Source organism: Somniosus microcephalus, chromosome 5, assembly GCF_052327205.1.
Source record: "Somniosus microcephalus isolate GS21.2 chromosome 5, FLI_Smic_1.0, whole genome shotgun sequence".
Classification (NCBI taxonomy): domain Eukaryota; kingdom Metazoa; phylum Chordata; class Chondrichthyes; order Squaliformes; family Somniosidae; genus Somniosus; species Somniosus microcephalus.
The window spans coordinates 212,481,010-212,507,339 of NC_140991.1; the positions used below are offsets into that span (position 1 = coordinate 212,481,010).

Genomic DNA, 26,330 nt, shown 5'->3' on the forward strand with positions numbered 1-26,330 from the left:
AAAGACAAAAATAGTTTTATTAAACATTTTTCCTCAGCAGTTAACAAGAAACTGAAATCAACATCACTGAAGAAACTGGGCAATACTACATACAAGTACTCAACAAAAAACATTGTTCATTAAGTCTAACTTTATAAATAAAAATAGCTCAGCTTTCAAAACCAACTCATGTACTGCAAAACTGGTCACAATTCCTTAATTTGAGAACAAACTGCTGCACCAGCTCAACATCAGAGCAGAATTTTATTGGAGTTGATTAGTTACTTCATGATCATACATGTGTTATAGGGTTAAACTGAGGGCCAACTTAGAATAGTTACAGCCTGTAATATACAAGTATTGTCAAATGGCATCTAGCAACCTAATCAAGTACTCAAGTTTCAATTCAGTAGCTGCAATACAACAGCAGACTTCTTGAATTTGAAGTGCCTGATCAGTTTCTTGGTTGTTTCAACCATTCCAAAAGATCGAGTGAACTACAACTCTATAGAAATAGTATGTGGCAAATTATATTTTGAAACCACACATTTACAAACTAGCAATGAAACTTTACAACAGTGACTTTAGAAACTGGATATGGTTAAAATAATTAAAATAGCCAGTTGCTGAGCCAAACATACTGCAAGTTGGAACGCAATTAGTCTTAACGCATTATTTTTCCACTTGCAGTTTAGTTATAAGAAATTGACAATGAAAACAAACAGGTTCACACAAAAAAAGCCATTTAAAATCAGGGTGACTGCAGTCTAACCTCACAGATCCTCATGGCAGATCTAATACAACAAGCTCTGTTGACATGCACAAACAATTTTTTCTGGCAAACAGCCAAGATGACTGTATTACTGTCAATAAAAAGGACCAAAAGTACATTTGATATTTATGCATTTAATCAATGTATCCTAAGTAACATAAATGTTCCAGTCTCAATGCACAAATCATTCAGTTGAATTCACCTTGCAGTCAATGGGCATTAAACAAATGGTGAACTTTATATTTCAAGCGCAGGTTTTTAAACTTGACAATAACAGTACTTCTGAACATGAATACACTCAAAATTTCTCCACAACATCCTTTACTTTTACTGCATGCTGCAGTTAATTTTCCTCATCATCTGTGGAATAGGAATGCCATGTCAGTCTCTCTTCATAAAATGCAATCACAACCTGCGGACACTTAACATTGGCTTCCTTGGATGGAACCAGATCTGCATCATCGGAATCCTTCCTAAAAAGGGTGCAAATAAAAAGAAAAATGTTTACAAGATGTTTGACTACATAAAAAAAAACAGCACTCAAGTCCACATTCATTCAGTCAAATCTGATTTCAAAACCACTCATGCAGCAAAAGTAAATCTCAAAACTGTTGAATATCTGACACCTCCTCCAGAAGCCCTTCCTCCTCACGCAAGACTGAATTCACAACCTTAAATTCTATCCTGGGTACATGAATAACCCAGACTCTGACAGACCTCGTGTCCCAAGAGTTCTAGGCATAAATCAGGAGTAGTACTGGCACAATTTACCCAAGTTATATCAATACTGCATTTATGGTTAGTTCCATTCACAAAGCATTCAAAGATGCTCTTTACAGAACTCTATCAAAAGTCCGGATTACAGAGAGGTATAGTAAAAGGTACGAGAGCCCCGTACACAGCAACATATCCAGGCTTCCCTGTTGCTTAGCAACAGGTGCAGGAACCCCGGCCAGAAGATCCAGGCGTCCCTGTTGCTTAGCAACAGGTGCAGGAACCCCGGTTACACAGCCACAGATTCAGGAACAGCCACTAATATGAAGTAAAACGTTCCTGAACCTACTCCTGAATTTTGCCGGTTAACAGAGATTTCCAGTTATTTAGGTGCCAGTAAATCGAGAGTTTCCAACACGATAACCAGCCCTTCTACTTCACAATTTTTAATAGTTTAGCCTCAAAATCATGTCCCCATTAGAAGCTAGCTACTAGAGCACAATCAGTATTACAGTGGATTATATATATATATGGGACAAGTCTTTTTTCTCTAAGTTTACTTGAAATTTGGGCAGGCTCAATGCAGCTCCAAGCAGGCATAGGACCTGCAATGCAAAATTGCCTGTTTAGTAATAAATATCAATCAAACTCAAACACACATGGATGACTAGTGTGGGAATGCCATAATCAGTAAAGTCACACTTCTGGAGGTCCAAATTAAGGCACAGTACAGGTTGCTGCTGGTTATGGGAATGCTTAATGCAGACACAGAATACTTGAAATGGGAAAGTATTCTATGCTCCATAACTAAAATCCCACAACTCGAGTACAAGAAAGAAAATCTGCATTATAAAACTAGGTGCACATTAGAAAGTAGTTCTTGCTCCAGTTTTCAACAATTTGACCAGAAATGACTGCTAATTTAAAGAACCAAATTTAAAAATTGCTACAAGCTATGATTGCGTCAAGTTTATCATGAATATGGCTATTTAAGCTCTAGTTTTAGTTCATTCAATAGAAAGATTGCATTTGTCATTTATAGCTTTATAAATGTAATTTCCTTCCCACTGATACATATCTGGGTTTTTTCTTTAGTACTGACAAACCTCTTATCTACATACCTTATTAAAAAAATCTGACATCTACACAACTTCTCGACTAAGCTTCTCCCAAAAGTCTGGGCTTGGAGTTGATAATTTTTGCCCAGAGCTGTGATGCAGTGAGCCGAATTTAAATTGCAGATGCTCAGACTGCAGTGTACCCAATTTCCCCAGGATGCATCAGTAGTACGAGGTAGCTGTACTCCACCTCAACTCACATTGTTGTCTTCTCTAATTTCACAGTCCTCCCTTAGCTTATTCCTCTGTATAAACTCTCCAGCCCAAATTCAGAGCCACCCCCTCAACAAGCCATTTCACATACCTCTCTGCTCCCATCACAGAAGAGGCCATCTCCGACCACTTTTGTGTATTCCTCGTCACCTACATCATCCTATCCACTTCCTTCTGCTCAATCACTCCCTTGACACCCATGTCCCTATAAAACTCTTGCTCTCTTCCACCCTGATCTTCCCCCCTCAGTATCGTCCTCAGCTTTGCTCAAGTCTAAGGGGGTCAGATTTGAGCATATTTGACACACCCAGTTTAGCTATTCATTCCCATATCTTGCTGAACCAAAGCACCATCAGGCCTTGCTCTCCTTTGTCAAAACCCTTCACTACCCCAGAACACCCTGAAAGACAGCCCCCAACTTCTTTTCTCCACTACAAACTATCTCAAACTCTGCTCACCTGCCCCCTCTACTCTCACCAACAAATGCAAAGAGCTTATGGACCTCTGTCATGAAGACCAAGACCATTCGGTCAGTTCCCTCTGCCACATCCTTCCTTTTCCTTGCCCACCAAGCTAAAATGTCCCCAAGGGTCTCCTCCTCCACCCCACCCCCCCCCCCGCCCCCCCAATCCACATTTGTGTCCGATTTCATTTCCGTGAAGCACCTTGGGATATTTTCCAATGTTAAAGGCACTTTATAACTGCAAGTTGTTATAATCCCCCCAACTTCTCCCATGAAGGCTCCTATAACAATTGTGTTCGAACCACAACACTTCCTTTAAATATCAAGTTTTAGATCTAATGTATCAGGGCCCAGTGCCCTTAAACTCTAAATTAGTTTCTTCCACAATATAGTTTGTTAAAATTTGCAAATGATAAGGGTAGAAAACAGGTACTGAGTAAGGTGCCCGAGAGCTCAGTTGTGGGACCACTACAGTTAATTTACATTAATGATGCATTTTTTCTTTCATCTTTAGGATATGGGTGTCATTGGCCAGGTCAGCATTCATGGTCCATCCCTAGTTACCCTGACAAGGTGGTGGTGTGCCTTCTTAAGCCGCTTGTAGCTAGGCACTTCAGAGGGCAGTTAAGAGTTAACAATGTTGGTGTGATTGGAGTGACGTAGGCCAGACCGGGTAAAGGGGGCAAGTTTTCTCCCTAAAGAACATTCTGAACCAATTAGGTTTTTATAATAATCTGACAGCTTCGTGGTCCCTTTTACTGAAATTCAAATTCTCAAACTGGCATCTTGGGATTGGAACATGTGTTTGCTGGATTTTTAAGATTTTAACTTAAAAAAAAAACCCACTGGGCTTTATGTGCAACATGAAGAGTACCAGCCACTAATTATGCAAACAAAAGTTGGTACCGTTGTAGAGAGTTCAAAGTTATGTCCCAGACACAATCGTAGGCCTAAGTCTACAAAAAAAGCTAAAATTCAAATCTCACTAATTCAGCACAAACATGCCACAAAATACTAAACAATAGTCTAGCAATTACAGTGCTTCCGACAGAATTCAGATTGGCCCGGCTAGTTCCAGGAGAGTTTGGCGCACCGACCTCTACCTAGCGGAAGCTGAATGGCAACTCTCCGACACCTCCTCCTACCTCCACTTGGACCATGACCCCACTACGGAACATCAAACCACCGTTTCCAAGACTGTCGCTGACCTCATCGCGTCTGGAGATCTCCCCGTACCCCGTGGCTACCAACCCCATAGTTCCCAACCCCGCACAGCCCACTTTTACCTCCTTCCCAAGATCCACAAACAGGACTGCCCTGGTAGATCCATCGTTTCAGCCTGTTCTTGCCCCACGGAACTTCTCTCTTCCTATCTCGACTATTTTTTCTCCCCTTGTCCAGTCTCTTCCCACCTACATCCGCGACTCTTCTGACACCCTCCGCCACTTTAACAGTTTCCAGTTTCCTGGCCCCAACCGCCTCCTTTTCACCATGGATGTACAATCCCTCTACACCTCCATCCCCCACCAGGATGGCCTGAGGGCGCTCCGTTTCTTCCTTGAACAGAGGCCTGACCAGTCCCCATCCACCACCACCCTCCTCCGCCTGGCTGAGCTTGTTCCCACATTGAACAACTTCTCCTTTGACTCCACTCACTTCCTCCAAATCAAAGGTGCTGCTATGGGTCCCCGCATGGGTCCTAGCTATGCCTACCTTTTCGTGGGATATGTGGAACACTCTGTTCCAGTCCTACTTGGTCCCCTCCCTCACCTCTTTTTCCAGTACATTGATGATTGTATCGGTGCCATTTCCTGCTCTCGCCTTGAACTAGACAATTTCATTCACTTTGCCTCCAATTTCCACCCTTCCCTCACTTTCACATGGTCCATCTCCGACTCTTCCCTTCCCTTCCTCGACTTCTCCGTCTCCATCTCCATCTCTGGGGATAGGTTATTGACCAACATTCACTATAAGCCCAGACTCCCACAGCTACCTGGACTACACTTCCTCCCACCTCGCCTCCTGTAAGGACTCTATTCCATTCTCCCAGTTTCTCCGTCTCACCCGCATCTGCTCCGACGATGTCACCTTCCACACCAGTGCTTCTGACATGTCTTCCTTTTTCCTCAACCGAGGATTCCCCTTTACCGTGGTTGACACGGCCCTCGGCCGTGTCCGTTCTATCTCCCGCACTTCTGCCCTCACCCCTGCCCCTCCCAGAACCACGATAGGGTTCCCCTTGTCCTCACCTTTCACCCCACCAGCCTCCACATTCAACGGCTCATCCTCCGCCATCTCCAACGTGATCCCACCACCAAATGCATCTTCCCCTCCCCTCCCAGCATTCCGTAGGGACTGCTCCCTCCGAGACAGCCTATTCCACTCCTCTATCACCCCTTCCCCTTGCAAGCGCAGGAGATGCAACACCTGTCCTTATACCTCCCCCCTTCCCACTGTCCAGGGCCCCAAACACCCCTTCCAGGTGAAACAGCGATTTACTTGTACTTCTTGCAATCTAGTATACTGTATTCGCTGCTCACGACGTGGTCTCCTCTACATTGGGTGACCGCTTTGCGGAACACCTCCGTTCAGTCCGTAAGGATGACCCCGAGCTTCCGGTCGCCTGTCATTTTAATTCACCGCCCCATTCCCACTCAAACCTCACTGTACTCTGGCTCTTGCATTGTTCCACAGAAGCTCGAGGAATGGCACCTCATCTTCCAATTAGGCACTTTACAGCCTTCCAGACTCAATATATAGAGTTCAACAATTTCAGATCATAACCTCGGCCCCCATTACATTTTTACTTAATTTTTTATCCACACCTTTGTTTTGGCCTCCCCCCCCCTTTTTTCTCTCCCACATGGCAGCTGTCTCCCATTCTGCCAGCGCATTTCACACCTAATCTAGAACCGTCTTTTGTCTCCACTAGTCCTATCACCATCTCGTCTCGTTTTGAATACCTCTTAATGTCTCTTCTCTTTTGTTCTCTCCCAGCCTGGCCTTTTAATCTATTTCATTTCCTGTGCTTTTAGTCTTGACAAAGGGTTTGACCCGAAACGTTGACTATTTTCTCTCCACGGATGTTGCTTGGCCTGCTGAGTTTTTCCAACATTTTCTGTTATTTCCCATATATTTAAAATTAGTTTAGGTAAATTTTGGCCTGTTTTAAAACACTTATTTATTTTTTTAAATAAATTTTAATTTTAAATGCTTAATAAAAGGGTCTTTTAATTCATTTTGAACATGTGATCATTTATTCTTATTTATAAATGGTGTGAAATTTTAATTAGGTGATTTTTATTATGCTTATGGGGATTCCATACGTAAATGGAATCCCCATAAGCATCATAGGAATCCCCCCTTTTGATTGGTTGGCCCGGCCCACGTGATCGAAGGGACACTTACAAACTGCATGCGTACACCTGCAGGCCCAGGACTGGTAGAATCTGAAGCTCCGGAGACACCAGGCAAATTCGTATTTCCCCCCCCCACCGGTTCAGAGGCAAGCCTCCGATCACAATTTCAAGGCCATCAGATTAAAACTGCTAGTTCTGCAGTTTCAGATGCATGTAGCCCTTCTCTTGCTTAATAACCATGTAATGTGCAGTGTACCTAATTTCAACAATGACTACACCTAAAAAAAAAAAGTACTTAATTGGCTGTAAAGCACTTTGGGCCACGAAAGGTGCTATATAAATACAAGTCTTTATTTCCTTAACGCCCCGGCACTAAGCTTCTTTTGTAGGTTTAGTGTTCTAGCCAGGTAGATTCATCATCCAAGAGACTTCAGAAATACTAAATGCAGCATACTACTAATAAATCAAATTAGATAAAAAAAGGACCATGTTTTTAAAAAAAAAAAGAAATTTACTTCACAGTATAAAAATGGAGAACTGTATTAACCCACATCCTAGCTCTAGCATACTTTAGAATGGAAATCCTTACCATTTCATTAGAAACATCAATTCACCGCTTGAGTCAGTTGCGCCAATTATGCGTTCTGGTTCTAACCCCCTTGCAAAACCTCTTGGTTGGTTGTCGTTCTTTTAAAGAAAAGAAGTTATTTACACATTTGCATCCTAAGTCAATCTAAGTTATAGAAAACATGAATGCATACACAAGCAAACTATAGAAACAAAACATTCTACAAAAACATACACAATATATAAATGGGTCTGAAACCAAGTGAATTTTGCCAGTGTGAGAAACCAGTAGGACAGTTGCCATGGGCTTAGATAACTTCACACTAGTAGGGGATGCTCTGGAGACTGGATGTGAATGAGTGAGTGCAGCAAGAGAGATGGATTCACTGCCTTTAGGCCATGCTACACTGACCCCGGGGCTTTAGCAATCAACAATGGCTGGCTAAAGTAGATGCATTTCATTCCCTCTATTGACATCCCCAATTTTGAAAAGGGGAAAATTGCCAAAATGTTTACAGAATCGAAGTTTAAATTACTGGAGGCACGAACCATATACAGGAAAAGTTCTGATATCCGGCACCGACGGGACCGGCGTGATGCTGATCTATCAAAAGTTCCGGAGTGGTGAGTGGATTATCTACCCAGGCTGTTTTTAACTAAGAAAAATTTAAAAATCAAGAAATGTGCAATATACAGTAATTGGGTACTCACCTACAGAATGTTGTGTTAAATGGATGGTGAAAGATGCTTGATTAAGTACAGTACTGCCAGTTGATGGTAATCCATAACTCTTGAATAACTCTTTAATAACTTAACAGTAAAACAAAACTTATAAACGACTGTGCAGTGCACCAAAACTTAAACGACTGTACAGTACAGTATAAAGTTCTGTACGGTGGTTGACTGTACACTTATTCTAAGCCAACTGGTTCATCAGGATCATGCACTTCAACAGATTCTTCAGGCACTTCCAGTGCTCCAACTCTTTTGGAAGCTTTCTTAAACATGTCCCGATGTCTGCTTGCTTAGTGGACTCTTGCCTTATTTGCAGAAAGGTAGACTGCAGAATATGGAGCTGCATAACTTCTTGGGCAGAATAGCAAGAACGGCTTTCAGCAAATTTGATGAATGAAGCAAGATCTGCTGCAGCTTTAGCCCAAGAAATCTTGTTCACTTCAGAAATCTCAGTCTTCATTTTCCATCTCACTTTCCTTTTCTTTCCTTGGATTCAAAACATTCTCCATTATTTCATCATCACTTAGCAAATGCACAACAGCAACTTCTCTATCGGCATCAACCCACTGCTCAATATCACTTTCACTGAGGTGATGTAGAGGGTTTGCTGGGCCTACATCTTTCACCATGTCAGCCATTTCCATTACTGCAGTCTTCCGCGGATGAACATTGAACCCACGAAATTCCTCCTCTGAAGAACCTTCAGCAAACATTACAGAAGGCCACAATTTGCACCAGGCTTGTCTCAAAGTGTGACCTTTCACCAATTTCCAGGAACATGCAACATTAAAGATGGCATCTTTAAGATTGTATTCCTTCTGAAATGCCTGAATACCTGTATTGTCATCTTGGCTTATCAGTCTACGTAGGAAGTCTTTCTTGTAATGACACTTGAGATTTTGGATAACGCCCTGGTCCATGGGTTGTGAGAGAAGTTACATTTGGTGGCAAATAAATGGTGAAAATATTTCCAGAAACCAACTCGGATTCATGCGGATGGGCTCTACAATTATCCAGCAATAAAATGCATTTGCTATCTTCAGGTTTCCTTATTCTACGGAAATGTTCCCTCACAGATGGAGCAAAAGTATGATGGAACCAATTTGAAAAGATTTCCTTATCCATCCAAGCATTTGCTTGAGCTTTGTACTCAACAGGTAAGTGCCTCACATTTTTAAATGCACGGGGATTTTTATACTTCCCAATGACGAGAAGTTTAACCCGGTGTGATCCAGTAGCGTTTGCACATGTTAGCATGGTTACACGATCTTTATTTTTCTTGTAACCTGAAGCATTAGCCTCACTAGCCCCAGCAAGTGTTGATTCTGGCAAACACCTCCAAAATAAGCCCGTTTCATCGGCATTGTATAGCTGTGCTGGCGACAAATCATGTTGCTGCACAATCCGATTGAAATAATCGCAGTATTCCTCTGCGGCGTCGTGATCAGCTGATTTCTTCTCCCCGCAAACATCGAGTCGTCGTATCCCATGCCGTGCCTTGAAGCGCGATAGCCATCCATCAGAGAAAGCACAATTGTCAGTGAGCTCCATATTTGCATAAAAATCCTTCACTTTTGATATTAGCATGGGTCCGGAAATCGGAACACCCTCTGAACGCTTCAGAGTAAACCACTCAAAGCACGGTATCCAGCTCTTCAAGCTTAGGCTTACGAAGCGTGCGCCGTTTCTCTACACTCTTAGATGTCTCCGAGCTTGCATAAAACTTGAGCAGCTTATCCTTCTGCGCTTTGATGTCCTACATTGTTGACTAACCGATTTTGAATTCTTTCATAATGTGCATATGCTTCGCTCCCATTTCTAGTCGTTTGCATATATCAATTTTCTGCTTTAAAGTTAACACCACTCTCTTCCTTTTGGTTGGATCAACTTTTGGGATTTCCATAATGCAGTCCAATGAGTTGCAACAGCGTTGGAGACACACAGTACTGTACTGGAACCCCCAAAAATGGCGGATCAGAAGAGGCTACCGGCAGCGTGGGAGGGTGAGACTCCTGATGCAGGGTTTCTGAGGTGTTCCGAGTTCCGCTGGCGCCAAGAGGCCGAGTAGTGGCAGTTTGTAGAACTACCCCCACTGACGAACTCGGCAACCGTTGGAGACTCGGACCCGGCAACATTGCCGGTTACTCAGGCGCTGTTTTCGGGGGGTGAATTCTGCCGGTAGAGCGAGTTTTCCGGACATACAACCTCTGGTTAAACCAAAGTTTCCTGTACTGATTTTTTCCTTTTCAGTCATTTCCAGACCCTGCTCTGCACTCATCTCATCCAACCATGCACCCTTTTAACTTCCCCTTTTCCAGCACTATGCACCATCTCACCCTCCCGTCACTTGCTCCAGTACTTGAGCATCGCGCCCCTAGAGAATCCACAACCTCCCTTGCTATTTGTTGCCATGCCCTTCATAGCATCAGTCACTGGCTCTTGGGAGCTGCAACCCCATCAATCTCACCCTCCACTCCTGGCAATAGGTTTGCTCTCATTAACTTCAACACCCTCCCCATCCCTTTACACTATCCCCCATCTGGCCACACTAAGGACAAAACTATAGGAGGTTTTACAGAAGAGTTAGCTGCCATTTGGCACATTGCATCTGTGCCAGCTCTTTTGCAAATGCAATCCAAACTAATCAGACTGTCCTCCCTCTTAGCAGTCCTGTATCTTCCTCTGCTTCAAATATCAAATTTTCGTTGAAAAGATGCAACGATCTCCACTTCCACCACCCTCTGGCAAAGCATTCCATGCTCCAACAACCAACTGTGATAAAATCTCTCTCCTTAGGTGACAAATTTGAAATCAATGACCCCTTTGCAGACATCCTGGCACTAAACAGAAACTTGGGTTTACAAGCAGTGACTCCTTCCCCAATGAACTCCCCACCTGGCTACACATTCCATCACTTGTCCTGCTTAAATCCACCCCCTGCAGGCCTCTGCTACCTTCCATTCATGCGCCTCACTCTTTTCCATCTCTCCCCTCTCACTCAACATTCTTACACTGCATCAACTCCAAGGTCCATGCCAACTTCCTCACCAAAATCTCCATTAGCCTTCTTACCAAGTGACGACTCATTCTGATTTCAATCTACACATGCTCCGTTTAACCCCCTTCCGATTTCTCGGTCCTTCTATTCTCGCTTAATCTCGGCGATCACAAATTCTCCCAGACACCCAACCCTTGACCTTGCCATCTCATGGCTTTTCCACTTCCAAGGTCTCCGTCAGATCAAAGCCATCTCTGACCATTTCCCGGTCTCCCTGATCACCCACATCCCCATTGTCACCGTGAATTCTTTGGGGGGGGGGGGGGAAGAGAAAGAGAGAAATAGCTTTCCCAGCTCTCTCTCCAATTCACTCAAATTTCTAACTCCATCTCCTCTGTCCCATCCTGACACTTCAGCTGCTGTTCATCTGTTGTCTTATCTCTGCCTTTGAAGGTCATCTCCAAACCATTGCGCTCCCCAGTGTTCCATCTTTTCTCCCTTAAGTCTGAGGGCATCAAACGCAAACACACAACTGATCTAGTCTTTCATTACCAGATCTGCCTTCACCATGTTAAGCACTGGTGTCACTGTTGTCCTCAGTAAAATCCTCCTAGTACTTCAGGATCATCGTGAAGGGGCAAGCGTATTTTCTTAATTGACCTCCTCAAACCCTTTATTGTCCCCTCCAACCTCACCTTCAAGTACAAAGAGCTCATGAATTGTCTCATCTCTGGAGACCAACCCTGCAGCAATTTCCACCTCTCACCAAGTCTTTGCACCCACTTACTTCTAATCCCTTTACTGCAGTTTCTTTCCCATCACCAGGCTTTCGCTTCCACCAGACCCATCATCACCTTCCTTAATCCCTCACAACTCAGCAGCCCTTCCTGACCCCTGTAGTCACCAACACTGTGGATGTAAAAGATCCCACGGCATCTTTAAAGAGCACGGGAGTATTCCTGGTGCCATGGCAAACAGTAATCCCTCAACCAACATCAGCATAACATATTAGATTGTCCCCCCCCCCAAAGCATGACATTTCCCCATCTCATTTCCCTCACCTCTGTAGTGTTGGGTGCAGTCAGCCACGCTATTTGCTTCCACTGCGCAGTTCCGTGGGACTGTCCTCTTATGGTTCACTTCCTATCTAAATGAAGGTAGCACCTATGCAACAGTTTCTCTGATCTCCACAATCACTACTGGAGCCTCACAATAATCTATCCTTAAACCTCCCTCCTTTTCCTCAATTACAAATATCTATATAGCACTTTTAACAAAGATAAACATCGCAAGACACTTCACTGAAACATAAAGGGGGGTGGGGATTAGAAAGGAAGAATTGGCCATTAAGCCAAAAGGAGGATATATTAAGAGGGGTAACCAACAGCTTGATCAAAGAGGTAGGTATTAAAAAAGAGGGAGGCAGAGGGATTTAGAAAGGAAATTTGCCAGCTGAAGGCACAGCAATCATTGGTAGGGTGACAGTAGGTAGGGTGCACAAGAGACACGTCCTCTCGGCATCATCCACAGGCATGGCTTATAACTGTATTCGAATGATGCCCAGCTCTACCATCATCAATTCCATAATCACCCATGTCTGTCGACATCAAGTTGTGGAGGAGTCAAAATTTCTTCCTACTGAACATCAGAAAAACTGAAGTTGTAATTTTGCCTTTCACCATAAAACACCAAACTCTTTCCCTGACTATAACCCCATCTCGGGTACTTGATCAGACTCATGCAAAACCTTGGCGTCTATGACCCACAGCTTAGCTACAAACCACATATCGTATCAGTCACCAAGAATGCTTACTTCCACGTCTGCAACAATGGCCACCTCATTGCCACTGAAACTAGGGGGCATAATCTTAGAATAAGGGGCTGCTCTTTCAAAACTGAGATGAGGAGAAACTTCTTCACTCAGAGGGTAGTAAATCTATGGAATTTGCTACCTCAGAGTTGTGGAAGCTGCGACATTAAATAAATTTAAAACGGAGATAGACAGTTTCCTAGCTGATAAGGGAATAAGGGGTTACGGGGAGAGGGTAGGGAAGTGGACGTGAGTCTAAGTTTGGATCAGCCATGATCCTATTGAATGGCGGAGCAGGCCCGAGGGGCCGTATGGCCTACTCCTGCTTCTTAATGTTATGAAACCAATACCCACGCCAACACTTTTCTAACATCGTCTTTGCCAGCTTCTCATCAACTCATTCATAACTCATCTACCTCTATCACTTGATCATTCCTATCCTCACTGGCACCCTGCCCGGTCTCTCCCACCCTCTCCAAACACGGAATTGAAAATTGTTGCCCTTGTCTAAAAAACACAACTCCATAACCTCAGCACCCTCCACCCCACTTCACTAGTGGCATTGTATTCCTTTCCAGCCTAAACTCCTACACCTTTTAAAACCTTCTCAAAACCCATCTTCCTCAGCCAGGTTTAGAACACCCGTCCTAACTCTCTGCATCCATTTCTTGTATTTATTTTATCAACACAACAACTCTGTAGAGTGCTTTGGGATAAACCAACATGTTAAAAGTTGCTCTATAAATGCATCTTTTAACATTCTAATTGCTGTTAAATTCACCTTTGGCATAAATGAGAAGCTGAACAAAGCAATACAATTTTATAAAGCATCACGGGGATACACAACTCAAACACTTCACATTAAGTTCAGAATGTCAAATCACATTGAATCTCAAATGCCAAAGTGTTGGCAGTCCCTCAAAAAAAACCGCCACTTACCACTACAAGTCGATTTCCAAGTTTCAAATTGCAAATGGAATAAATCAAATTCATCTTTGGGTTAAGGTGTTATGCAGGTGGCAATCTTATATAAATTGGCAGCAGATGCCTAACCTAAATTTGTACCACCTGCTACATTCTTCCCAATTGACTCAATTTCTCATTGCTGGGGTGGAATGGGAATAACCAAACGCCTAGGGCTCCAAGTGCATCAATACAAGCTACTCTTACACACCCAGCAACTAGACACAGAAGATAATTAGTCGCAGCCAGGGAACACAGTACTTGTTTGCACTCTTGGGCGAGAAATAGTGCAGCATACAACAGAAATTATCTTTGGTTTCTGTCATCAGATTATTTTGCACAGCCTTGCTGCAAAATAAAGAATCAGTTCTGGAAATATCAATCTAAAGATGGTCACTTACTGGATCCTTTTTCTTTTTTGGCTTGTTTTCCTCACTCTCATTTTCAGAGACAGATTTTCTTTTGAATCCATCAGTACGCTCCTTGGTGGCCTTTTGGGAATCCAGAAACTCCTGGATCAACTCCGGGCAATCCAAATTGTCTTCTGGCTCCCATGTATTGTCAGCACTGAAACAGGTTCATATCAAAATCAAATTAACTAAGTGTTTACGCTGAATACTCCATTTAACTTATTTAGCAGGGATCCCATTAAATTGTTTTAATGAAAGCTTGTGAAAGAAAGCACAAAATGCAGATCCTACCCTTGTTCTCTTGGCATGAGACAACCTACACACGAGCAATTGTTCCATTGGTGCCCCACATCAGTTCTTCCCAAGAAACAGTAATACAAATGTAAAGAACAGTGGCTACAAAACAGACTAGAAGCAAATCCCATTTCACTGTACCAAGTCTCAGTGAATATCACAAGTTTATATTACATGCATTGTATACCTAACCACCAATACAGCCCTTACACTCAGTAACCTTGGCAGAAACAATTAAACTCCCTAGTGAATAACACTCCACAAGGAGCTGGCTAAATGTTTAGTACCTTTAAAAAAAAAGCATTTTGGAGTTGGCATCATAACTTGTGTCACTCTTCAAATGGAATAATTAACTTATTAGGCGATGACAGTACAAGAACAGTTCAATTATGATTCTATAATGGAAGCCCATGTAACAGTATATACATACCCATTTCTGGGATAAATTTGTAACCATCCATCTCTGCTCAGATTTAGAATGTATGCTCAGGTACAGCCCAAAGCAGGCATTATGCTACTAGGTAGCTGTGGATTACAGTACCCTCCAAGCTATGCTGCAATTAGCATAAGAGGTTTACCAAAAAGCATGAATCGTAATACACAGTGGAACACCAGGGCCCAATGTTCAGTGCTGCAGAGTTGAGGGACATAGGTTGGAGGAGTAGGCTTTTTAATAGAATAAAAGTGATAATATGGCCCCATGTTTGCAGATGCTGATGAGGAATGTTTTGACAGCAGTGCCGTTAACGTAAAACTGCTAACAATCACCTCAAGGGATGGCTTTACCCAACGCCTCCAATGGGAACAGTGCCAAATATGGCAAATAAATGTTGCAACTGGACCGAGTGCACAATATACATATAGACTCAATTATGCTATTTTGTCTCCATTGTATTTTTTTTAAGCAGCAGATGGGACTAAAAAATGTCATGACCTGCAACTTTTTCAATGTTATGAGCAGTTGCTTGTTTGTTGCCCTCAGTGCTGTGGAATCTGTCTCAATACAAAAAGCAGTGGATTTCACAGCACTGCTTCCACTGGATAGTCCTGCAACATGAAGGGAACACGAGGTGAACGTCAATGCACAGTGAATATTATGCTAATTGATTCAGATAGGCAAGACAGAAGCCATCAAGTGATTTAGAAGCAATTTCACATTTATTGGTGCCAGAGAGGTACCTTCAACATTATAGCAGTTACCAAACACCAAATTTGATTTTATTTCCAAGTCCAAGTAGATTCTGCAGACTGCTAAATTAACAGAAAAAGCATGCCCATTTCACCATCCAACATTCAAACAGAAATTTAGAGTAAAGAAAAGTTACTAAATAGGTTGCCTGCCAGTAAAACTCCTTACTCTGTAAAACCTTTCCATTTCAAAAGGTATTCAACCCTTCCTTGTACAACTCGTCTGTCTAACACTCGTTCGACAATATATTCTTCAGGCTGAACATCTTCAGACTTTTTCGTCTTGCTACCTTGTTTCTTTCCCATTTTGGCTGCAAAAAAAGGACAAGATGATAACGCACAAAGCATATGCCAATATCCAATCTATTTTTAGATATACTTAATTTACATTAAAGTTTAGAAATAAATGGTAAATCAAAACAGGCAATGTTTCTTTACTCCCAGTTTCCCATGCTCACCTTGTATCTTACAATCAAGTCCGAGCTAAGGCTGGCATTTGGGTTTCAAAAGCATTTCCCCATTATCAGCTGTTCCACTGAGTGGAGCCCGTCTCTATCATGATGGCTACCGACACCAAGCAGTGGGCCAACTGAAGCTTTCTCGAGGTTTTCCACTCAGTGGCCTGGCCATGGACTGCACAGCTTTGATGTAGGGTTGTACCAAACTGACCACCAGCAGCACCTGAATTCACGTACTTAGTTGGTTAGTCCTGTAGGAAAGTGCTTATACACAAGTGGATGCAAGTACAGGCTTGCCGGAGTATTGGAGTTTGTGTATCTCCAAGAATGTGGGCAGGTTGCACATCAATTAAAGATGCCATACCAGGTAGCTTAGCAACTAGCAAAAAAAACAAGCACAAAAGCTTATTTATCTGACATAACATTTGACTTTCATCCAAGTCATCTCTAAATGTTTTGACCTTTACTTTTGCGATGTTATTTCAGATTTTACATTCATCTTTTCCAAGATCAACTGTAGATTTTATTACGATAGCAAAATACTGCGGATGCTGGCAATCCAAAACAGAAAATGCTGGAAAAACTCAGCAGGCCAGGCAACATCCGTGGAGAGAAATGTTGACTATTTCTCTCTCCACGGATGTTGCCTGGCCTGCTGAGTTTTTCCAGCATTTTCTGTTATTGTAGATTTTATTATATGGTTTATATACTGCTACACAAATTAAAAACTGTATGCTCATAACATGTCTGCACATACAGGTTTCTTGAGGGACAACAATATCTTTACAAAAATGCTGTTCTGCTTTCTCTCTCCAAGTATTGAACACAATCTCATGAGGGTAGAGCAGGTGACCTACTTCTTATACTTTGTTACCCTTGAAAGTTACACTATTCGAAGATATGCACAGGCACATCCATCCCAGGGCTCAAGTACGACAAGCAGCAGCATGTCGGTACAAAGTAAGTCAGTGCTTCCCCCCCCACCCAACTGAGATTAAAGCAATCACAATGTACCTGAGCAACTATTTAAAAATGTTAGCAATGCCATATAGGCAGGTAAAACAATTAATTATATGGAGCATTTTAATTTGAGAGGCTGTCAATAAAAGTTAAAGCTACAGGAACTGATTAGAAAGACCAATTGCAAATCTTTAATCAGTGCAGAATTCCTCCCAGTTTTGGTTGGGCATTAAGAGAGTTTTATGGATATACACCATTTTTTTTGCTTGGGTTACTGGTGATATATTTTTTTTTTTTTTTTATATATAAATACCTTGGGGTGCAATGACACTGGCAGGGCATTATTTCCCTACTCAACCTGAGGGCATGAAGTGTCAACCATATGTACTTCAGACTAGGTGGGAATGGTGGGTCCATTCCCTGAAGGATATTAAATGAACCAGTTGGAGTTCAACAAATTGATTTCAGCCCACAACCAGATTTATTGAATTCAATTCCCCTACTTATTATGGTGGGATTTGAACTCCCGACTTCTGGGTCACTAGTCCAGTACCTTAACCACAAGGCCACACTACTGCCAAATCTTCTCCCTCCCTCCACTCATCAACAAATGATTTACAGATTGAAGCAGAAGGCAGAGAAAGGGATGAGCAACAATTTGCATCTACCTGTTGTAACTTGATTTTCTAAATAGTTGCTTCCCATGCCATCAGGGCAGCAAGGAGTACTGATACGAAGAGAGAATATCTGGGAGAATACTTGCACTCAAGACTCACTTTCAGCTCAGTCAATTCAAGATTAGTCAATTTTGAATCGACTTTGTAGAAGCATTTCAATTTTTAAATGTGACTCGTGGGAGGTCATAAACATGCATCCAAAGCTCCAGAAAATAGAATGCAGGGCTCAGTGAGGGAAAAGAAACAGAAACACCATAAAGCAGCAGAAATATGATTTATGGTCCGGTTGTGCTTAAAATTGAGCCAGTTCAGATTTGCCATAAATGCAGCAAACTCGCGCTCTGATTTTTTCTATGGGGTGGAGCTATGTTAATGAGCAACAGAGGGTTCCAGCAGAGGTTTGGTTGAATCGGCACAAGGGATTGAGGAAACTCAGTAAATTTCCTCGACCTTCTGCGCTGAAAATTGGCACTCCATTCTTAAGTCATTATTTCAGCACAACATAGCGATTTTGAATCCAAAGCACTGGATGAGATGTGGAATTGAAGGAAAAAGTTTGAAAACCGCCCAACAGCAGGGCAGAATGCAATCTGTAGCAGATATAACAGTTAACAGTGATTTGTATGAAGAGTGTGGAAAATGCTCACCCCTCACATGGACCATGTTTTGTTGGCTAGCCTGGATTATAAAACTAGAAGAATGGTCTGGATTATAAAACTAGAATGGTCCTCCCGAGGATTTTAGTGGTCTGTAAATGCATGCTGCGGCTCAGGAAAGAAGCTGAAGTTAATCTGAACAGATACTGTCAAGAGATTTTAAAGAACTGATTTATAAGATAAAGGAAAATTTGTGCGCTCCTGTTTATAGAGGAAAATTAGGAGTCAGTCCAGGTAAGGATAGTGGGGATGTGCTCTTTGGGAGATTGCGGATTTTAATAATTTAAAATGGAGTACTTTTGTTCTTTTACAGATTTTTGTTGGTTCTAGATTTATTTGTTAAAATAACTGTATAATAAATACAGCACTAAAAATAGCAAGGGAGGACAGGGGAGAAAATCATTGGTCTACAATTTTAGTGTGACATTGCCAATTAATGCCAAATTGGTTGAAGGCTTGTGCCAACTAGGAACTGCGCCTAGACTACCCACAATTACATAGAAACAGAGAAGATAGGAGCAGGAGTAGGTCATTCAGCCCCTCGAGCCTGCTCCGCCATTCAATGAGATCATGGCTGATCATCCAAATTCAGTACCCTGTCCCTGCCTTCTCCCCATATCCCTTGATCCCTTTAGCCGTAAGAAATATATCTAACTCCTTCTTGAATATATTTAATGAATTGGCCTCAACTGCCTTCTGTGGTAGAGAATGCCACAGGTTCACCACACTCTGGGTGAAGAAATTCCTCCTCATCTCTGTCCTAAATGGCTTACTCCTTATCCTTAGACTGTGACCCCTGGTTCTGGACACCCCCGCCATCGGGAACATCTTTCCTGCATCTAGTCTGTCTAGTCCTGTTAGAATTTTATAAGTTTCAATGAGATCCCCTCTCATTCTTCTAAACTCCAGCAAGTATAAGCCCAATCGACCCAATCTCTCCTCATACATCATTCCTGCCATCCCAGGTATCAGTCTGGTGAATCTTCGCTGCACTCCCTCCATGCCAAGAACATCCTTCCTCAGATAAGGCGACCAAAACTGCGCACAATACTCAAGGCGTGGTCTCACCAAGGCCCTGTACAGCTGCAGCAAGACATCCTTGTTCCTGTACTCGAATCCTCTCGCTATGAAGGCCAACATACCATTTGCCTTCCTAACCACCTGCTGCTCATCAGGACCCCTTTATCCCATCAGACTGGCCTAGATTTAACCTAAGTGCTGTTGGGGAGGGTTTAAACTAATTTGGCAGGAGGATGGGCACAGGATGCAACATTAGAAAGGGGAAATAAAGTGCTCAAAGGATTGGGAGAGGCAGAGAGCACTAAAGAAAGAAAAGGTATTAGGTGGGGTCAAACTAAGAATACAGGATGGTCTAAGATGGGTTTACAGTGTATGTATGTGAGCGCACGAAGCGCAGTAAACAAGTTAAGTGAACTGCAGGCACAAATAGCACATGGGAATATGATGTTGTGCCAATAACTGAGACCTGGCTCCAAAAAAAGGCAGGATTGGGTATTGAATATTCCTGGTTATAAAGTATTCACGAAAGCGAGGGAAGGAAAGATGGGAGGTGGTGTGGCAGTATTGGTTAAGCAGAATGTTACAGTGCTGGAGAGGGAGGATGTCCTGGAGGGGGTCAAGGACAGAATCTATATGGTTAGAGTTTAGAAATAATAGAGGTGCCATTACACTATTAGGTGTATTCTATAGACCACCAAATAGTGGGAAAGATATGGAGGAGCAAATTTACAGAGAAATTACAGCGAGGTGCAAGAACTATATAGTAATAATGGGAGACTTCAACTATCCTAATATAGACTGGGATCATAATAGTGTAAAGGACAGAGAAGGGGAAGAATTTCTGGTGTGTTCAGGAGAACTTTCGCGATCAGTATGTTTCCGGCCCAAAGAGGGAGGAGGCATTGATAGATCTGGTTCTGGGGAATGAGGTAGGTCAAGTGGAGCAAGTGTCAGTAGGGGAACATTTAGGGAACAGTGATCATAGTATCATAAGGTTTAGATTAGCTATGGAAAAGGACAGGGAGCAATCTAGAGTAAAAATGTTTAACTGGGGGAAGGCCAGTTTCAGTGGGATGAAACTGGAATCAAAGATTGGCAGGCAAAACTATAATGGAACAATGAGCTGCATTTAAAGAGGAAATAGTTCAGGTACATTCCCACTAGGGGGAAAGGCAGGGCAACTAAAGTCAGGGCTCCCTAGATGACAAAAGAGGTATAGAGAATATGAAGAAGCAGAAAAAGAGCATGTAGGACAGATGTCAGGTGCAAATACATCCGAGAGTCAGGCTACATATAGAAAGGTCAGAGGAGAAGTGAAAAACAAAATAAGAGGGGCAAAGAGAGGGTATGAGAATAGAATGGCAGCCAACATAAAAGGTAATCCAAAAGTCTTCTATAGGCATATAAATAGTAAAAGGGTAGTAAGAGGAGGGGTGGGGCTGACGAGGGACCAAAAAGCAGACCTTTACATGGAGGCAGACGGTATGGCAGAGGTACTAAACGAGTACTTTACATCTGTCTTCACCAAGGAAGAGGATGCTGCCAACGTCATAGTGAAGGAGGAGGTAGTGGAGACACTTGATAGGATAAAAATTGATAGAGGTATTAGAAAGACTAGTTGTACTTAAAGTAGATAAATCACCAGGAGCGGATGGGATGCATCCTAAATTGCTGAAGGAATTGAGGGCAGAACTCGCGGAGGTACTGGCCATAATATTCCAATCCTCCATAGATACGGGGGTGGTGCCAGAGGACTGGAGAATTGCAAAGGTTACACCATTGTTCAAAAAGGGTGTAAAGATAAACCCAGCAACTACAGGCCAGTTAGTTAAACCTCGGTAGTGGGTAAGCTTTTAGAAACAGTAATCAGGGACAAAGTTAACAGTCACTTGGGCAAGTGTGGATTAATTAAGGAAAAAGTCAGCACGGATTTGTTAAAGGCAAATTGTGTTTAACCAACTTGATTGTGTTTTTTGATGAGGTAACAGAGAGGGTTGATGAGGGTAATGCGGTTGACGTAGTGTACATGGATTTCCCAAAGGCGTTCGACAAAATGCCACACAATAGGCTTGCCAACAAAGTTGAAGCCCATGGAATAAAAGGGGCAGTGAATTTGACAGAAAACAGAGAGTGGTGAAAGGTTTTTTTCAGACTAGAGAAAGGTATACAGTGGTGTTCCCCAGGGGTCGGCTCTAGGACTACTGCCTTTCTTGATATATATTAATGACTTGGACGTGGGTGTATAAGGCACAATTTCAAAATTTGCAGATGACACAAAACTTGTAAGTATAGTGAACAGGCTTCAGGAAGACAGACAGGCTGGTGAAATGGGTGGGCACGTGGCAAATGAAATTTAACACAGAAAAGTGTGAAGTGATCCCATTCTTTCTACCAGAATGTGAGAAGACATATAAACTAAATGGTACAATCCTGAAGGGGGCATGTGTGCACAAATCGTTGAAGGTGGCAGGGCAGGTTGAGAAAGCATATAAAAAGGCTTAAGGGATCCTGTGCTTCATAAATAGAGGTATGGAGTACAAAAGTGTGGAAATTATGATGAACCTGTATAAAACACTGGTTTAGCCCCAAATAGAGTACTGTGCCCAATTCTGGGCACTACAAGCAGAACGTGACGGCCTTAAAAGGTGCAGAAAAGATTTACGAGAATGATTCCAAGAATGAGGGACTTCAATTACATTGATAGAAGACTGGAGAAGCTGGGGTTGTTCTCCTTGGAGCAGAAAAGATTGAGGAGATTTGATAGAAATGTTCAAAATCATGAGGGGTCTGGACAGAGTAGATAGAGAGAAACTGTTCTCATTGGCAGAAGGGTCGAGAACCAGAGGACACAGGTTTAAGGTGATTGGCAAAAGAACCAAAGGCGACGAAAGAAAAAACTTTTTTTTAACGCAGCAAGTGGTTAAGATCTGGAATACATTTCCTGAAAGGGTGGTGGAGGCAGGCTCAATCTTATCTTTCAAAATGGAGTTGGATAAGTATGTGAAGGAAAATAATTTGCAGGGCTATGGTGAATGGGACTAGCCGAGAGTCGGCACGGGCTCAACGGGCGGAATGGCCTTCTTCCGTGTTGTAACCATTCTATGAAATCTCAAAAGGCAAAGGAGACTGTCTAACTCACTACATTACCAAAGTTCCTGCTACATCGTATTTTTTTTAAATAATAAAACAACCACAATAGCACACTTGCTTGGCTAAGTGTTGCACAACCAGAACAAAAAATGCAAAGTCAATCTCTTGTTGGTGCTTAGCATCACAAGCAGTGCCCCTGGGCTAGGGAGGAAAAACTGGTCATGCTGCCAAATACTGATGGTAAATGCCTGCATGCACATACTTTCACAAAGGACTGAACGGAAATCAGTTTTGATGTTTCTTTTCTCTCTTTCTCTTCCACAAAGTCAATGGGCAAAACACTTGTATACACCATAACTCTGCTTAAGTACTACACATACATGCAATAGTGGAAGTGAGAAAACAACTTTAGGGAACTGTATAATTTTTTGAAAACAGTTAGCAGCTTTCCCTCACCGGCTCAGTAAGTTTATGCAGTGAATAGCTGAGCCATACAAACCAAGAAAGTCTTCTATTTGAATCCTGGGCACTCAGATGACTAAGCTTAACTGGGACAAGAAGATACACAACTGGCCTTGGTGCCTCTGGGTTAGAGAGGGGGAAACGAACACAAGGTTTCAGCTCCCAACAGCGTTCCAGCGATCCCGAAGTGCAATCAATGTTAGGCGAGGACAGGAATCGGTTTGGCTACGATGCCCTTTCCCTAGTCTGTGGACACTAAACGACAAGGACCATATACGAACGGTCACTTGTGCTCCAGCAAGGCAAACATCTTCAAGAGGGGAGTGGGGGGAAGGAAACTGATGTAAAAATTCCTCAGAATTTAAGCCCTGTAGAATATTCTGAAATCAAAATCTTACTACCCAATCATGAGAATAAACCTTCAACTGTGACTAAACCAGACAAAAAAACTTTCTGCAATTTGAACTATTCAGAGGATTGAGACAACAATGCTGGGCCCTTCATAACTAAGATGTTTTAAAATGAAGATAAATCTAATTTATCTTCCACCTTTTTAGTGGACAGGCAGTAAGAAAATGGAAAAACGCATTAAGTGATGGCGTGTCAGCAGTTGACTGTATGTACATATACAAGAGATCCCAAAGTCAGGGTGTGAGAACGCTACAGATATTCCCATTTTACATAATATAAAATATGCAAAATACTTGTTTTGACTGTTGGCCATTGTTGTTGGGGGTGGGGGACAACAACTTTCACTGTCTTGTAAAACAAAAAATAAGCACTCCATTGTATAGAATACACAGATTGAGATTTCAGGATCTTTATTTATAAACCATTGTGTACTGTACTAGATCCAATTAACAGTCTAGGAAAAGCAGGCAAATAAGGCAGGGCAAGACGGAAAGAGTTTCACATCTGGATTTATCAGAATTGGGTAAAAGCTAATCTGTTTAGAACAGGTTTAAACCAAGTACATTTCAGAATTTGGTTTGTCATGGAGATAGACGAGCGAGGAGAGCACATATGCAGAGTTTGCAGCTTCAGACAATTGTTCAACAAGATCGTTTTGTTAAAGACATATCGTTACAAGAAACCACACCAAACATATTTAAGCTCCAGTAACAAATCTAAAAATATATTAATGATGAGTATAGTTTCCTAGCTCTACTGAACATACATATTTCCCACTTACTAGCTCTGTGCAGGATCTTGAATGAACAGCTGACTATTAAAAAAAAAAATTAAATCTTCAAATTCTAAGCAGATCCTTAAGTCACAAATATATAAATCTGCCATTTTGCAAGTCTTTTACCAACTCCATCATCAATAGTGGCACAATAGCTGCATCTTCAGAATACAGTATCAACTGCATGTTGAAAAGTCATGGTGTCCCAAGACAAGTTGTCAACCTCATTCTGTACTCAAAATGGCAGACCTGGCAACACAACAGGAGCTCAGGTTTTCATTGCTTAGGGCCTGGGAGTTTATGAACAAATTTTACTCAATATTCTACATATGGTCACACTGTAAATGGGATATAACATGATGCATTAGCTTTTTATTATTTGTAAACATGAATTAACTTACTAGTAGAAACAAGGCTAATAGGAGAAAAAAAGGAACCTTCAACCGTGGTCATCTTCTACTTTGTATCCGCCTACTCAAGCCCTAGGAAAAAATAATCAACAATTGCTCACATAAATAAAAGTTAGCATTTCAAACATTTACATTTTGGTATGAACAAGGCAGTAACTATTTTAAAACTTGTTTAAATTAACTTAGATATATGTTTAATTAAAAAGGGATACATAGTGCAAGATGGCAAAGGTTATAACAACCCAATGTAGATCAGTTTAATCCAGGTAAACATATTCCTAAAGCACACAGAACAGATCAAAACACTGAATTCCAATTTATCACTCACTCAGCATTTGAGATTCAAGCATGGGTGTGTATCTAATCAATGAAGTTTTTGAAAAGCTCAAACTACTGCCAAATTTTAAACCAGACTAATGATCATCATAATGATAAATACACGAGAGAACATTAAACCCATTTTATTTATCCTTCCATTAAAACTTATCAACCTGATCACACCATTTAACTGCCCACTGAAAATTCTCTTTTTTTTGTCTCCACTCCCCAGTCAAGCATTTATCAAAGTGTTCCTGAATTTGCTTTTTATCAGTATGTACCTCTGCCCCTTATCCTACTGTTGTGGCTTATTGTTCTGAATCTTTGCATTCCACTTATCTTGCGTATCTCTTCAAGTCACCCTCATCACCATTTTCCGGTTTTTCTAGTTTTCCTCACACCTCAATAACCCGAGATCAGTTATTAGCCTATTACTTTCCTCCAGTACGATTTTAGTTAAATTACACTAAATAAAAATGTTGTAGGCAGCAACAACGAATCGACTTTTCAATAGAAAATAAAGAATGCACAATTCAAAGAATTCCAAGCCTTAACCTCCAAATTTCCATATATGCCTTTATCAGGATTCAGCTGCATCACAAAAGTGCCAGTTACCCATCAGCCTCTTAGTTTTACATATCAAATTAGTGTAGCGAGAAAAAGGGCACTAAACAGCAATGAGATAGCCAAAGTAAAATCCAATACTGTTTTGAGCGAACAAAAACTGACGTGATTTCCACAGGCTCGTTAATCAAGGCAAATGAAAAATTTCACGTCTCGGCGTTAAAAAACCGTCATCAGCACCACCCCTCCCCCACCCCAGCAGAACAAGAGGAAAATTAAAACAAAGTACTGAAACCGTCGCTCAGCCAAAGAATAAACCGCAGACTCGGCTAATTTTAATGGAGAAGCTTCCCACTTCCCTAAGCTCCCGCTGTACAGGCACTAATCTACTGTGAGTTCGGGGCCTACACAATATTGGCTCACTCGATTTAAATTGAAGTTTTGTCGGTTAGGCGACTAATCTCAAGCTGCTGAGCCGCTACTGCACGGTTTCAGGGCGTTACAGTAGAGTAGTAGTCAGTGAGGCCTTGATCCGGCTGGCTAGCAAGCTAGCTGCCTGCCCTACCTGTTCAGTTCAGTTCAATCCAGCTCCGCTCCGCACTACTTACAGCCGCTCGTCTCCGGGATTCACTCGCAGTCCCGCCAAAAACACGCGCTGAGACGGCGCGCATGCGTATGCATATGTTCCGGACACGTTTACAATTTAACTCAACATTAGCGATTTATTAACACAGAACTACAAGTCGAAGAGAAAAATCTGCCCCTTTTTAGTTGAAAAGAAAGACGCAACAGAAAAACGATTTATTTTTTAAGAGCACGTGACCGTCACATGATCCAGTTTATATTTTAGAGAATTATTTTTGCATATTGCATGAATGTATTCAACTGCTTTTTGATAGAAAAAATATAATTTCTTACAAAAATAATTTACTATAAGATATTAAAA

General features: G+C 41.9%; 1 protein-coding gene across 9 annotated transcripts; it reads right to left on the minus strand.

Moving 5' to 3' along the window:
* On the minus strand, positions 1–26,165 carry LOC147117567 (chromobox protein homolog 3-like). 9 transcript variants are annotated; one of them, XM_085988665.1, is made up of 7 exons: positions 25,993–26,165; positions 24,494–24,574; positions 24,099–24,131; positions 15,753–15,894; positions 14,093–14,258; positions 7,208–7,305; positions 1–1,224 (listed from the first exon to the last, which is right to left on the minus strand). In XM_085988665.1, the coding sequence occupies exons 2-7, from the start codon at positions 24,543–24,545 to the stop codon at positions 1,095–1,097; spliced, it is 621 nt and encodes a 206-aa protein (XP_085844791.1). In that variant the 5' UTR covers positions 24,546–24,574; positions 25,993–26,165; the 3' UTR covers positions 1–1,094. The 9 variants fall into 9 exon arrangements, with proteins under 9 accessions (XP_085844791.1, XP_085844790.1, XP_085844796.1 ...); XM_085988664.1 differs by having other exon boundaries at positions 25,950–26,165; XM_085988670.1 differs by having other exon boundaries at positions 24,530–24,574; positions 25,993–26,164.
* Between the last annotated feature and the right edge of the window lie 165 nt (positions 26,166–26,330).

Coding starts and splice junctions, on each gene's coding strand:
- LOC147117567 (XM_085988665.1), bottom strand. CDS start 24,545: ATGACCACGGTTGAAGGTTCCTTTTTTTCTCCTATTAGCCTTGTTTCT. Junction 14,259..15,752: donor AAATGGAAAGGTTTTACAGA/GTAAGGAGTTTT, acceptor AACCTGTTTCAG/TGCTGACAATACATGGGAGC. Junction 7,306..14,092: donor CAAAAAAGAAAAAGGATCCA/GTAAGTGACCAT, acceptor TTTCTTTAAAAG/AACGACAACCAACCAAGAGG.